Source organism: Schistocerca americana, chromosome 6, assembly GCF_021461395.2.
Source record: "Schistocerca americana isolate TAMUIC-IGC-003095 chromosome 6, iqSchAmer2.1, whole genome shotgun sequence".
Lineage (NCBI taxonomy): Eukaryota > Metazoa > Arthropoda > Insecta > Orthoptera > Acrididae > Schistocerca > Schistocerca americana.
In genome coordinates, this window is record NC_060124.1 from 608,966,757 (window position 1) to 608,982,953 (window position 16,197).

The 16,197-nt window shown below is 40.2% G+C and overlaps 1 protein-coding gene across 1 annotated transcript in view; it reads right to left on the bottom strand.

Annotated features, from left to right (window-relative positions):
* Nucleotides 1–16,197, bottom strand: part of LOC124620346 (DNA mismatch repair protein Msh6) — a 198,657-nt gene that overhangs the window by 132,005 nt on the left and 50,455 nt on the right. Inside the window, exons 7-8 of the mRNA XM_047147020.1 lie at nt 12,153–12,378; nt 8,467–8,672 (exon numbers count right to left, since the gene is read on the bottom strand). Of these exons, the coding sequence (XP_047002976.1) occupies nt 8,467–8,672; nt 12,153–12,378 (432 nt within the window). The remainder of the gene's footprint in view (nt 1–8,466; nt 8,673–12,152; nt 12,379–16,197) is intronic.

The window sequence follows — 16,197 nt, forward strand, 5'->3', positions numbered from 1 at the left end:
TCTCAACATCATAACCGTAGACCCACATCTCATCAGCAGTTATGATTTTCTTAAGCAACATCTCGTTCTCATTTGTGCGATCCAAAAGCTCTTTGCAGATTGCGATGTGAAGGTCTTTCTGGTCTTCGACTCGTGAGCCGTGGGATGAACTTAGCAGCTGTGTCACAATTTCGTAACATGATCCAACTGAAATGTTACATTCTCCTGCAATCTCTCGGACAGTCAGTCTTCGATTGGCACGCACAATGTCACTGACGTTCCTGGCATGATCATCATTCGTTGGCATTGAAGGGCGCCCTGAACGAGAGTCATCTTTAATTTCCATATGACCATTTTTAAACCGTGTTAAGCCATATTTGTAACACCAAATATGGCTTAAGCACTCGTCACCACAGGCTTCCTGCATCATTTGGTGTGTGTCTGTAAAGGTTTTCTTGAGTTTCACGCAAAATTTAATGCAGACGTATTACTCCTCTAACTTTGCCATCTCATAATTTGCAAACTCTGCAACAGCATTCTATTCAATGCAGCGCTGAACAATAACTAACAGACATATAACAATGAAACTTCCGGCAGTTACACATTAAACACTTGTGTGTGCAGGGATGCCAACGGCATTTCGGGTTCAACAAACACACGACTGGCGCGAAATTACGTATGTTCTGGAATTTTTTGAACAGACCTCGTCTACGACCGGACTATTTACCCCCCCCCCCCCCCCCCCCCCCATACAGAAATACTTTCATCACCACGAATGAAGAAACAAGGTAGATGTGTGGAGTGATGGTATCAGTACTGCATTAGGATGCGGCACTACTGGAACTGTGTCTACTCATAGGTTCTCAAGCAGCACTGAATGGATGTGTGATTTTTTTTCCCTATGTAACCTACCCACCTGCTCTTACAATCCACAACAGTCAATTCCGGTTCCTGACATCGACACGTTACGGTTGCAAGTCCAATAAGTGAATGACCTCTAAGAGTGTGTTTCCCATATGTTGGGCAGGCACAACTGTAGTGCATTGACATAAATCATCCTGTCGATCCTGCACCTGCCTGACACATCCTGCACCAGTCTGACACGCCAGTGGCCAAGAGCCAGCTGTGACGACATTTCTGTCACGTGACACTTTTGCCATAGCGACAACAGCTCCCTGGCCCCAATTCTACTGCTCACAAGTGTACAACAATTGTAACTTATGTCAAATTACGCATCATTCACTCATGAAAAACAATCTCACTGTTTTATCAACAAAAACAATCAATTTTTGAAAATATAATGTAACTGGATAAGTAAAAATATCTACTCACCAAACAGAAGCAGGAAACACAGGTACTCAAATTTGAAAGCTTTCAGAGCCAGTGGCTCCTCCTCCTGGCAGTAGGGTTGAAGGGGAAGGAAGAGAAATGAACGAACAAGAGTGGTGAGGTTCAGGAAATGGGGAAAGTTCAGGAGAGTTGTTCAGGACCCCAAATCAGGAGAGACTTACCAGACAGTATGAGAAGGAAAGACTGATTGTTGGGGACTGTACATGGTGAGACTCGAAAACCTGAGAGCTTAAAGATGGAGATAGGGTAATCCCCAAGACTGAGATTACTGTGTGCAAGTTAAGAAGAGTGGAAAGCTATGTGCATTGTATGTGGCACAGGTGGGGGGCAGAGAAAAATAGAAAGGTCAGAAAATAAAAGATGTAGAAAACTAAAAGGAGTGAAGGCAGGAATAGTAACCGAGAACAAATGCTGAGAGCGAAGAAATTAACATAAAGTGGGGCCATGTAGGTGGCAAGAACTGAGGACATGTTAACATACGTGCAGTTCTGAGAGGCTAGTGCCTGAGGGAATAATCCAGATGGCACATGTGATGAATCAGGCATCGAAGTCACGACTCATGTTGTAAAGTATGTTCTGCAACAGGATACTGTTTGTTGCCCATAGACACCCTCCTAACTGCTTACTTGGTAGTTGCCGTCACAAATGTAAAATGCACAACAGTGTTTACATAACAGCTAGTACAAAACATGTTATTTCACAGGTGGATCTGCCTTTGCCAGTATATTTTTTGCCAGTTACAAGGCTGATATAGGTGGTAGTAGGAGGGTGCAAAGGGAAAATCTTACACCAGGGACAGTCACAGGGGTAGGATTTGTGATTAATACATTCAAGGTCTTGATAATACTGAGTGACAGGACTTGTAACTGGAAGCTGGTTTTTGGAGGGGTCAGCAGTACCAGAATTGGATGTGAAGGACCAGGAAATTTGCTGTTGAAATAGGCTGGTGTAATCATGTCAAGGAAAGGCCAAGGTGAGAAAGGTGGTGTATTGCTGGATAGAGTCCACATATGAACAAATACATTTGCTTCGAATGCCAAGGCTGTATGGGAGAGAATGTTTGACATGGAAAGGATGATAACTGTAAAAATTAAACTACAACTGTTTGTTAGTAGATTTAATGTGAACAGCTGACCCTCTGTGAAGACGAGGTTGACATCAAGCAAAATGGCATGGGATTCAGAATAGGGCCACGCAAAATTCAATTGGGAGAATGTATTTACAGATCCAAGAATTTTAGCAGGTCAGCCTCACTATGAGTCCATATGGCAAAAATGTCATCAACATATCTAAAACTGAACCAGCGGCTGAAGACTTATGGATCCCAGGAAAGCCTCCTCCAAGTAACCCACGAAAAGACTGGCATAGGAAGGAAGGAGCCATCCTGGTTCCCACGACATGCCGCTGATCAGTGACTGTTTGTATGTCTGCCCCTCAAAGGTGAGTGGTTTACTGGTAAGCATAAAGTTTATTAATGTGAGCAGGAAGGATGTCATAGGTTCAGAATTAGGTGGATGATGGTTGAGGAACTGTTCAGTAGCAGACAGACAATATAAATGGGGGATGTTTGTATAGAGGGAAGTGGCATCGATGGTGACAAGGTGTGTGGTGTGTGGTTGGAGTGTGAGAGGCACAGATTTCAGACAATCTAGTAAATGGTTGGTGCCTTTAGTATAAGAGGAAAGTCTTGCTATTCTGATGTCATAATTGAAGGGTTTCCTCAACAGATGTCCTGCAAACTGTTTGCATATAACTATGTGAGAGTATCACATAAAACATGAGGCCATCAACGTTCTATTCTTGATCAAACATGAATGCACCCCCTTTTCCCCTTTCATCTGTTCATCTGTTCCTGGCCCTCCATTTTCCACTTCAAGTGAACATATTAAACATGTTTCTGCAATGGTCAGCCCTTGTCAACCTGATCATACCAAGCACATTTCACTGTATTCACTAAAACCCCATCAACTGTCTCCGCATCATTACTGATACCTTCTGATAACAAGAGTGCTCAAAAGGTTCAAGAACACCCGTCCACCATGGAAAGGTCATATCTAGACCACGGATTTTTAGGTCGTAAAAAAGTGTGTTTTAGGCACCTAAAATAGGCTCCTTCAGTAGTTCATTTAGGCAATATAAAACCTAAAATAGGCTCTAATAAAAATGATGCAGAGAAAATAAAAATAAATTAAAATACACAGTGTTGACAGTATGAACATCTTATTAGTCATTAAAACAAGGAGAATGAATATTTACACAGTTACAGAGCACAGCAATCTACAACATTAATGTTGAACACAACTCCAAATATTTTTGAGTTCCAGCAAGATAAAGATCTCCGTAAAAAAGATGTGGCAATGGTTTAATTAATACATTCGTAGTTTCATATATTCTGACCATAGTTGGCTTCACAATAAATAACCAAAATCTTTTCTAGGTTTTCTAGTGAAAAACTGTGGCGCTTGTCAGTCAGAATCAATTTATACGCTGAAAAAGAACGTTTTACATCAACAGATGTGACAAGGGCATACTTAATTTTCGGCACATGTTGGACAGGAATGCTGCAGTCAGGAGTGCTGGATTTTCTTTCTAGTAAGTATGTTGGCAGCTGCACACAACTCCTTCAGGCAAGTGTTCTTCTGCAAAACCGTTTGCATTTTTGCCTGTTCTTTTTCCCCTACTTCACCTGGCGTTTCATTAATTTTCATTTTGACTTCTTCGAGCAAAGAAATATTGTCGTAGATAGGTCTCCCTGTGCCTTCTAATTGTGAAATTATTCTTGCCATAAATGTGTAGTGGGCCCTAACGTAAGATAAGTCCCGTAACTCCATCGCTGCAGTTACGGATGCAGCATCCTCCGGTATATTTTCAGCCTCCTTCTGGACAGCCGAGAGATGCGTACTATAGTATTCTACTGCTATCAGCCACGTGCCCCAGCAGGTGATAACAGGCTCTGGCGGCAATGGGGCATCTGCAAGCGGTTCTTTGGATGCCTGTATTCTTGACGGTGCCTTAACAAAAATTTTCTTCACCATAGATATTACTTTATTTACTTTAGGAAACTGTAGCCTTACTTGCTGTGCTATGCGGTTGATCCCATGTACTACACAAGTTACGTGCAGCATCAATGGGTAGAATAATTTTAATAGTTGAAACGCTGCTATCATATATGCAGCAGCATCAGTGACGGCCAGAAGCATCTCATTCTCATTCTCCGTTTGGGTGTAGCACCTTAAGCCCATTGTTCACAAACTGTGCTATTGTTTGTTGGTTAGTTTTTGTAAGCTGTTTTGAGTAAATCAAATGAGCCCTGGATGGAGCATCTGGATCTAGCTTGCCAATAATCAGGTTTTGCAATGTAACGGCCAAAACTGTCAGTAGTTTCATCTACAGAAATACATATACAAGATTCTCCAACATCTTCTCGGATTCTGTGCAATGCAGCATTGTAAGCTGAATCCACATAATTCTTACGTAAAGTTGACTCTGCAGGAATAGACTGATGGCAGTACTTCTCAAGAAAACCTCTGAAAATGGGGTTTTCTAGTTTCCGAAAGGGGATGTTTACTGCCACAAGTGCATGACACAAATCACTGCAGAACTTGTTTTTTTTTTCGGAGGATTCACCAGATTTATTGGTTAAAAGAGTTTGCTTCAATTTTGACTTTCGTTCAACATTATCTCTATGTGCGATTCCATCTGCATGCTGAGTCAAGTGAGATTTCTTTACACTCGAAACCTAATAAGAGAGAAAAGGGAAATGCAGTTTAGAATCGCATATAAAGAGTATTTCGTATTACTAAAGGATAGCGATAAAAAAAGAATCCTAAGTGACAAGAAAATAAGAAGTCTAAGAAAAACATCAACTAACCTCCTCGTTGCATGCTTAGCAGAAAATAATTTTCCCATCTGTTGTATAATGCGGAAAATCTTGCAGCCACTGCCTTATATGAGTAGACTTTGAACTAGCTGATTTCGGCATGGCGTAGTATTCTCACACAGAAACTAGAATTTATTTTGCACTTAGAACGTCAGTAACACTTAACATGTCGGTCGCTACATAATGTACTGATTTGTTTTCGCTGGGAAAAGTGAACGATGACCTGTTTTACTGCGGTGCATGGGAGCGGTAGGGGAAGTACCGTACTCGTTGGTGGACATAGGGCACCTGACAGATAGCCGCCCCTCCTGAACAAGCGAATGGAATCTACCGGTGCTTCTGATGAAAACATCTCACTACTGGCAAATTATTTTCCGAACTGGAAAATTCACGTATAATACCTTTCACGAAACAGAGTAATTTGATAGGAATGCCTGTATACAGCAGCGAGAAAATGCGCAAAGGGCAGTAATTTAGCTATGGAGGGTGTCTACGGTTAACATTGTGATTTTTTAATCAGTGCTCAGCGTAAGGCCTATGAACCCGTTTCTTTGCAAAAATACACAGCTGGCCAGAATGCTACGAATGAAATATTTTCAAATATAACATTTAGTACTCCCACGTTTGATTCTAATGTGTAACTGAAATCTTTGACCGGTTCCCACTTGCTCACCAAAGTTAAGCACTGTCGCGCTCGGCGTGTACTTGGATGGATGACCATTCAACCGTGCCGAGTGCTGTTGGTAGTAAGGCAAGCAAAGGAATTATAGACAGTCTCTAATGACCTTCGCCGACATGTAAAGCCCTAAGTTAACTTCCGTTTTTTAATCTTTGAAAACACAAGACCTCTATGTCAGATTAACGAAATAGGTACTTTTTAGGATTTTGATGCCGATATAGGCAAAATTAGGTGTCAACGTCGAAATACGCCACTTTAGGTCCTATAGAACTAACGGTATTCAGTTTAGTTAGTCACGAAATGCATAAGTACCAACTTATATGCAAATTGGAGCTTAGGAAAAAAATAGGTTTTAACCGAAAGATCCGTTATCTATTTTTTACATATGAATAATAAAACACCTATAAAGAGTATTTGGTATTAACAGGGATAGCGATATAAAAAAATAAAAAAAGACGAAAGTGTTAGGCAAATACGAAGCATGAGTGCATATCAACTAGCCACCTTGCTGCACGCTGGGCAGAAAATATTTTTTTCAGTCTGTCGTATAGTGTGGAAAAACTTGCAGCCACTGTCTTATATGATGAAATAGGCACTTTTTGGGATATTAAAGCCGAAATAGGCAAAAATAGGCACTCACATCGAAATAGGCTTTTTTAGGTCCTATAAAATTAGCGCTATTAAGTGTAAATAGTCATGAAACGCATAAGTACAAATTTTTATGCAAATAGGAACTCGGGAACAAAATAGGTTTTTACCTAAAATCCGCGGTCTAGTTACATCACATCGGATGGGAGAAATTGGTTTTTAAATGTCCTGAGGCTGAAAACTGCATGAAAAGCATAACTCACATTGGTTTTTAATTGCCCCGAGACCAAAAACCACATAAAAAGCATCACTCACATCGGTGTCTAACTGTTGTGAAGCCAAAAATTGCATAAAAAGCATAAATCACATCATTTTTTAATTGTACTGAGGCCAAAAACTGCATAAAAAGCATCACTGAAAATCAAACTGGATTATTAATTCCTGTGTGACTGGTGCAAAAAGTTGAAGTCAAGAAACAGCATGTCCGACAACTGATCGAAGTGTTTCCGGGGTCATGTTCAAAATGTGTTGCACAATGCACGCCTTCAATGCAGCTAAGTTTACAATTGGAACACTGAACTCAACATCTTTCAGATAGTCCCGCAGCCAGAAGTCACACGGATTAAGATCAGGTGTTCGAGACGGCCAGGCTGTAGGGAAATTGCGGCTGATAATTCTAGCATTCCCGAAATGGCGCTTCACTGGATTTGCAATGTGTGGAGGTGTGCCATCTTGCATCCACACATCCACGCTGTTGGAGAGCTGTAATGACATGATTGCACACTAGACACTTGCAGAGCTTACCAGTGACAGGACAGTGCAGGTAACAGGACCAGAAGCACCGGCCTCTTCAAAAAAATTTGGCCCTATGATAAATGATGCCATAAACCCGCACCACACAGACCTTTTCAGGATGTTTGTAGTACTGGTTGATTGTGTGTGGATTTTCTGTTGCCCATATTCAACAATTCTGTGTATTGATATATCCTGTAAGATGGAAGAGTGCTTCATCTTCCACGGCCAATCATTGTCCACTTCCATGCAAGCAAGAAATTCTAAAGCAAAGGTCTCTCTTTCTGGCAGGTCAACAGGAAGCAACTTGTGCACATGGGTAATTTTGAATGGATAGCAAAGAAAGATGTTTTGTAAGTTTTTATGCACGGTGTTCATGGGTAAGTCCAATGTTCGGACAATTCTCCATGCACTACACGTTTGCACACCACCACTTGTCTCCTCCTGCACTGCTGCAGCCACTGCTTCCATTGACATCGAATCAATTTTTTGCCTCCCTCTGCCAGGTTGCACAACAAAAAAACCCGTCTTTTCGGATTTCTAAATCATTTTCTCCAGATCCACGGCAGTCATCGAACCAACACCTTTTTTCAAACCCTGAAGTGTGTGGAACTTCTGGAGAGCAACATGTGCCGTCATTATTCCTGTAATACAGCTTTATAAGCAGACCACGATCCTGCACTGAGACAGCCATGGCAAACATTGCAGATGCGAAAGGAGGAAAAATCGCGTACCTAGTGTGTGGGTCGTGCCATGACAGGTGTTTTCATTTACGTATTCTGACACATACAGCAACATCTATTGGTCAATTTTCACACTTTTGTTTTCTTCTGATGTACCTTTTCCCCCTTCTCCAATAATATTCTGTTGCAATTTGACATTGTTCTGACCAGTTCTTTAATTATAATCACTCTGTACATCACAATGTACGTTTCTTATAATGACTGCATACATACTAAATTAATAAAATCTTATTTGCAGTAACTGCTAATACTTATGTTAAATTTGGATGCAACAAGAACAAGAACAACATTCCCTGCTGATCATGTTTGCAAGCCTCTTAGGCCACAAATCGTGATATCGTTTGAGTGATGTACCCCAATGACGCCAAATACTCAATATTTACATAAAAGAATCAAAATTCATCTCTGAATTTCAAACAAAAATATGCACACTCTGAAAAAACTGCTGGACATACCATATTTTCTGGCAACTTTACAGTTCCTTCTTCATCAGAAACCTGTGCCACAGGAGGCACTGCATCCACAGGTAAGTATGAAGAGAACTGCTTCAGTGATAATATTCTGTCCAGCACCACACATTCTTTCAGGTACCAAATGCATGCGCCCAAGGCCTTAATCGCAAGTTCGCCTTCCGAGTTTGCTGACAGACCCATGGGATCAGCTAAAAAAAAAAGTAAAATTTCTATTCACTCTAACAATTAAAAGTTAGAGCTGAGAATAAAGAGACCTGTAGATATTAACACATCCAAATTCTGTGAGACATTATACATAATTACATAATAAAACAAAATAGCTTTTCAGTGTGAAGGAAAGTCCTAGCTAAAATTAGGATAATGCCAGAGCTAATATCGTCTACCCTTGCCCCCACTACAGATGGGAGTCTGTCATGCTATGGTCCGAGTGATCTGCCCTCCCTTTATATCGTTCCCCATGGAGGGTGCAAATATTCACACGTAATTTACATTGCCACCACCTACATCAGAATAACATATAACCGAGAGTGGCTTGAAACAATTACTCTCAGATTAATCTTGAGTAATTAACTGTAAGATGATTTAATGTTAGAACAACTACTGCTGGAGGTTTGTTTTGACAATGTTTCACAGGTACCCGGGTCTCGGAGAAGTGACAGCATGTGGTCCAGTTAGCAGTGACAGCGAAGGCATTTTGCAGCTCCCTGGTTTTGGGCCAATGTGGAAACACAACCGGAAGGTCAAACTATGGGCGAAATATCCACAAATATAATTTAATAAGGTAAATAATCCACATACTAACTTCATACAGAAGAATAACTCAAGGTAAGTTATAGACAAGGCACATTCAAAAAGAAATGAGCCAGAAGCTGTAAAATAAAAACCACTGAAGGAATCGAAATGTCATTGCCTATAGAAGAAGGTGTAGACCGTATAATGGCATTGAGCCACCAAACTCTCTACTCGAGGAATGTGGGCGCAAACCCATGTGGCGACAGAGTGAGTTCATCCGTGCACCACCTGGACTCAGGTGTGCTATAAACACAGAAATGGAGCGAAGGGGCGAACTGTTATTCCTGACAGTGCAACAAATCAGGGTTCATTAGAGAATGGCACAAGAGTACGATGAGCACTACATGTTCATTGTGCAGGTCAAGGTAGGGCCCAAGTGATTTAAGGAAGGGTGGATGTCACTGGGCAATAAATCGCAATCTGGACTGTCACATCACATTACCAGAACCTCTTCACCCTCAATGGGCGACAGTGTGGTGTGCAATCACCAGTCAGGGAATAATCGATGTGATATTCCTTTATGACATGACAACTACTGAATGGTACGTAATGGTTTTGGAAGGTGATTTCATTCCCATTATCTAAAGTGACTCCGATTTCGACAAGATGTGGTTCATGCAAGATGGAGTTTGACCACACTGAAGCAGGAGAGTGTTTGATGTCCTGGAGGAGCACTTTGAAGAAGGGGATTAATGTTTAACATCCCGTCCACTACGAGATAATTAGAGATTGAGCACAAGCACAGATTAGAGAAGGAAATCGGCCATGCTCCTTCAAAGGAACCATTCCAGCAGAGCACTTTGGGGACCACATTCTGGCTCTGGGGGTACCCAGAGACCATTGGCATGGTCCTCAATTGGCCAGCATATATTAAAGCAAGGTGTACAACAATAACCCCAAAACCATTGCTGAGCTGAAAACAGCCATTCGGGAGGTCATTGACAGCATCAATGTACCGACACTTCAGTGGGTCATGCAGAATTTCGCTATTCATCTATGCCACGTCACCGCCAATGATGGTAGACTTATCGAAAATGTCGTTACCTAAATCCAAATATGTGTTGTGACGTTTACATGTTGAATTAAGTGCGTGCACACCGTAGTATGTAACTAATTTACATTTTATTTTATTTTTTTTTTTTTTTTTTCCCATACAGTTCAATAATTGTCACACTGTGACAAACTTCAGTTATAAGACTACTTGGGCCTCTTACTAATGTTGGGAGTATAGAGTACACCTAAGGACTCTAACCAATTTTATTTGCTTAGAAGTAAAATTTGTGATAGCAGTTATGTCTGACACAGATTTAATGGAAGAAGTCTGCTGGCCATAACCAGGCAAACAAGTCAGAGTTATGGAAATTTTTTGTCTAATTATTATCCTTCAATGGTGAAGCAGCTACCCCAACAAACCACACGCTCCCTTGTCTGCAACCCACCCATCTCCCCTCTAGTTCTGAAAGCTAGATGGTGCCTCTCTCTTATATTTGTGTGTGTCTATTGGCAGTATTACACAGTGCACCTCATGAAGGCAAGTATGATCAGCAATTCTGGCTCATAGTTTTTTCAATTGAGTTTCCTTTGATTAAATTAAAAGACCAGTAAGACGATCCATGTGATGTTATCTGTCTTCCAGAGGGTTTACCAAGTTCTACTTTGAACAACCTGTCATCGGTTTCTATTACGTTGAAATGTTGTGTGCTATCAGTCCCAGTCTCACATATTTAACGCATACAGGAGTGCAACCTCACTTTCACGTCAATAAAAGAAAATTTCTCAATCACACATTCCCTACAAAATAGATAGAGGAGGGGAGGGGGGGGGGGGGTTATGTTATTTCATCAGAGAACAATACGACTGGTACATTGTTCAGCTCTACACAGTTGCAAGTGGAGCACTGTGGTTTAAGGCCGTCAGTTTAAAGATCTGCGACCTTAAATTACAGTACACCATGAAGATTGTGTAGCTAGGTATTTTCATTGAAGACACATTCTGTTACAAAGAGTATATGCATTATTTCTGGACACCCCATAATACAAAATCTGCATTACAGAACTAGCAGTATGATCGATATTGATTATTTCTAATCTCTATCTCCACCTGAAATTTGTGACAATAGTTTTTATTTTCCCCTTTCATCATTTTCTTCCATTCATGTAATGCTACTTACCTCCAGCTCTTCTGCCTGCTTCAGCTCTGTAATGATCTAAGCTTTCCACTCTTACCATTCCCACTGTCCTGAAGTTACTTCTTCCAACTTCCATCAATATTTATCAACTTCCTAGGACATCAGTTGTACTCCCCTCTCCCTCTACCGGTGTGTTCAGACTACTTCTCATATCAGTCCTCCTCTTTCTGTTTCTTCCACAACTCACTGCAGTTGTTCTGCTTCTAAAGTCCACATTACCATGTCACACAAAAAATTATGCGAGTACTGAATAATCATTGGAAATCCCATATGGAAAAGTCTAACTCTCGCCTGTACATCCCAACTTCTGAGAAGGCAACATTATGTTAAAAGCTAGAATATCTTTTACTACCATGCAGTTTGTGTTTATGACTTTAATGTCAGAGGCTTAGCATTTTGTGTTTATGGTTTTACTGCTGCTAATATTCTTTTGTTTAGTATTCTCAATATTATTTTTATTTTATATTCCAATTTTACTTCTAATCATAATAAGTAAAGAAGATCATAAACTATATTAACGCAAAGAAGAAACACTTGAGGAAAAAAGGGAAATTCTATGGGAAAAAATTAAATAATTTTACAATAATGCAACAGTAAACAAACAGAGAAAAAGAGAAGCTCTTAGAGAAATGTGATAGCTAAACAGTGAAAGTAATACATGCTTACAAATTCATATTAAAGTAATTACCACTGTTCAGATACTGCCAGAATGCCTTTGGGAAATACTTATTTTGATTATCATCACTTTCTACATCATCAGCTGTAAAGTACTGCCCCTCTCTCAAAAACACAAGTGTCTCTTCAGCGGTCCAAAATTCTGTCCTTGGTAGCAATACATCTTTCCTCACTACAGACTTTATAGAACCTATAATTTTTTGAGCCTCTTGTGAAACACTATCCTTCTCCAGAAGGACCTGAAACAGTGCATTAATGTGAAGAAAGAAAAACACAGGTTTATATATGTGTAACTCAGACCACTGATTATACAAAACATAAAATACTTTAGGATTTTGCAGAATTGTTATTCAGTACTAGATACGTATTAAGTATGGTACTCTGATGGCAAAACAGCTGATGGGATCTTATTCTCTTAAAGTAAAGTGATATGTTCTCCTGTTTTTCTTACTTCAACTACAAGTTTAAATCGTAACACTATGCTGTCCGGCGGCACCACAGTGGTGGTGTGCGTGAAACAGCGGTCAACAGCCAGCGACACCACAGTGGTGTCGTGTGCATAGTATCGCTCAGTGGCCGGCGACACCACAGTGGTGTCGTGAGCATAGCATTGTGCAGTGGCTGGTGACAGCACTTTAGTACCTTTTGCATTTGTTGGTGTTTTGTTTAGGTAACAATAAGTTACACATGTCAGCAAGTTTTTTGTTTTTGTAAGTACTTGTGCCCTTTCATTATGGCAAACGAAAGAGACGATACAATTATTTATGATGAATGCACGGACGTCTTGTCTGACGTTCTGGACGACTTGGCCGATTGAGAAGATACTGGATATCACAAAAATGAAAGTGAAGCAGAATCATTGGAAGATAGTGAAATATGTCCAAGCAGCATTCACTGAACACTACAGTTGCCAACTAATTTCGATGAATCAGACGAAGAAGACAGTGCACAGTGGTCAGACTTTGATTTACAAGGACCAATAACAAATTTGAAGGATTTCCGGGTCCAAACATATTTCCCTAAGATACACAGAGTGTTGCGGATATCGTAGAATTATATATCGGGAATGATCCATTTTAATATATTAGCAATGAAACCAACAAGTATTACAGTCAAAATTGCAATAGAAAAGAAAAAATTTGTTGACGTTAGGGGACCTGAACTTAGAAAATGCTTTGGGCTTGCTATCCTTATGGGAATTGTAAAAAAAGCAAGGATCGATGATTATTGGTCAACGAATCCATTGATAGACACACCAGTATTTCACAAAATGATGTCCCGCAACCAATTCAGACAAATATTATCATTTTTACATTTTTCTGACAGCAACAATAAGCTGGATAATGCAGACCGGCTTTTCAAAGCGCAATTCAAAATGGATTTTTTTTCCTCCAAAAAGTTTAAAGAAAATTTTAATCCAAGTCAAAACATCTCAACTGATGAAGGAATGATACCGTCACATTGGTGGTTGAATTTTAAAGTTTACAATCCATCGAAAATTACGAGATATGGCATACTAATTCGGATGCTGTACGATTCGAGTACAGGATACATTTCCTCATTCAAGATATATTCTGGCACTGGACACCCTTCAGCAAAAACAGTGATGGAACTGGAATGGATTTTCACTCTGCAGCGGAGTGTGCGCTGATACGAAACTTCCTGGCAGATTAAAACCGTGTGCCAGGCCGAGACTTGAACTCGCGACCTTTGCCTTTTGCGGGCAAGTGCTCCACCAACTGAGCTACCCAAGCACGACTCTCGCCCCGTCCTCACAGCTTTACTTCTGCCAGTACCTCGTCTCCTACCTTCCAAACTTTATAGAAGCTCTCCTGCGAACCTTGCAGAACTAGCACTCCTGAAAGAAAGGATATTGCGGAGTCATGGCTTAGCCACAGCCTGGGGGATGTTTCCAGAATGAGATTTTCACTCTGCAGTGGAGTGTGCGCCGATATGAAACTTCCTGACAGTTTAAAACTGTGTGCCAGGCTGTGACTCGAGCTTGGGACCTTTGCCTTTCGCGGGCAAGTGCTCTACCAACTGAGCTACCCAAGCACGACTCACACCCCATCCTCACAGCTTTACTTCTGCCAGTACCTCGTCTCCTACCTTTGCAAGACACCAGTAGTTTGTGAAGGTTGTTGGCAGTTAACACTTGCAGATAAAGGTCCGTATGTGTAGGCTTATGGCAGACAGAATGCCCTAATGCCCCCGCCATGGTAAACTGTATGTTCTTGTAGATTGAATTCAGATGTTGCAAGAATTGTGTAGTAAAGTCTTCCCAGTAATATGGATCATTCTTCTTCTACTCCTCCCCCTTTCTCAGTGTTGGGTGATTTGGATGTTATTCATGCTTTATGGTTTCTTTTCACTTCCGTGTCCGTCATTCAACAACTAAGTATTAATCTTTGGCATTCCCTTTTGTTTAAATTTTGGCATTTTTAGGTCAGCAACTAATAGCTGGTGGTTGGTATCTAGGCACTCACTGTGTATGACTAACATCTGTAACATACTGACCAACTTTTCTATCAAGATTATGACTTCACTCAACTCAAGTCTTAATTATAACAGACACTGTTGTATCTGACATTTGGTTAAGATCAAAATCATGATAGTATTGTAAAATAAAGAAGTTTGTATAGTCAAATGGTGGAAATATCATTCAAAGATTATTATATGATTGTGGGCCAAAAGTATGAAGAGATTATCCAAGAATTTATTGCTGTGTTGTTAAAATTTGACATGGTGAGACCACGGGTATGTAAAAATACATATTGCTTCTTAAAAAAAACACCAGGTATCACCCAGTAATAATAACGCTATTTATTTAGAACAATGGACATGTTTCTGGTTTCAACCACAGTTTCTTTGTTAATTAAATTTAAAAATTTCCCGGGCTATAGATCGTTCCACGAAATTCCGTGTGAAGATAATCGAACTGATATTGACAATGCAAGCTTTCACTATGGAAGGTGCTCACAGGAGGGCAGAGACTTGTAGCAGATGTGCATGTACTATAGCACCGCATGTGCAGTGATAACTAGGTAAACGATGAACGCACCAGTGGTTTTAACCTGGGCACCTCAGTTTACTTTCACTTGTATATGAGAAGGTGGTCAGAGGACTCTATGCCTAAACATTGGGGCAGTAAGTAACTGACATACAACAGTTTACATGAAATTTCATGGAACAGACAGTTTCATACTCAGATGACTGTTTACATTTACGATTGTTGTTTCAGTTCGTTGTTACATCTACTGCCAAGTTGCAGCTTGAGTTGTTCTTAGATCTCTCTTTTTTTTTTAAATGTAGGGCACCACTACATCAAGAAATTTTCACCACACTGAAAAGCTGCTAACACTGTGGGTGTAGCACAATATAAATTCAAATATAAATGTGAAGAGCCATCTCACAATGAACCAGTTTTCTTCGAAACCTGTTCTTCATTAGTATTATTAACAGTGGCCAGTTGCCATCTTGACTTCTTTGTAAGAAGGAACCTGTATGAAAATTCATTACTGTTAGCTTTGCGTTTCTCTTATCAAGACCTCCATTTGAATGTCTTTTGTTTAACAAAAGAGTTTATTCTTTTTGGAATATAATCATTATACCAATCGTTAAAGATAGATGGCTATATATCTCACCCTCCAGTGAGAATTTTAAACAATTCATAACTGTGTACGGCATGTAATGAACTGACATGGAAACTAATGCAGAGGGTGGACAAAAATATGGAAATGCCAAAAACAACATGCATTACCATGCCTAATACACAGTAGGAAACCTGTTGACATTCGAAACAGCTTCCATTCCTCTCAGAATGGATAACAACTGGTCCTGTATGGTTTTTAAGGGTATCCTATACCATTCATCCCGCAAAATTGAGGGAAGTTCAGATAACAATGTGATAATGTACCCTTCTCTGCAAGTAGACCACAAAAGCTAATTAATATTGAGTTCTGGTAATTGTGGTGGCCAGACAATTTATATTAGGGCTCACAAAACCATTGCTGGATGGTGCGAGTTGTGTGAACAGGAGCCCAATCTTCTCTTAACAC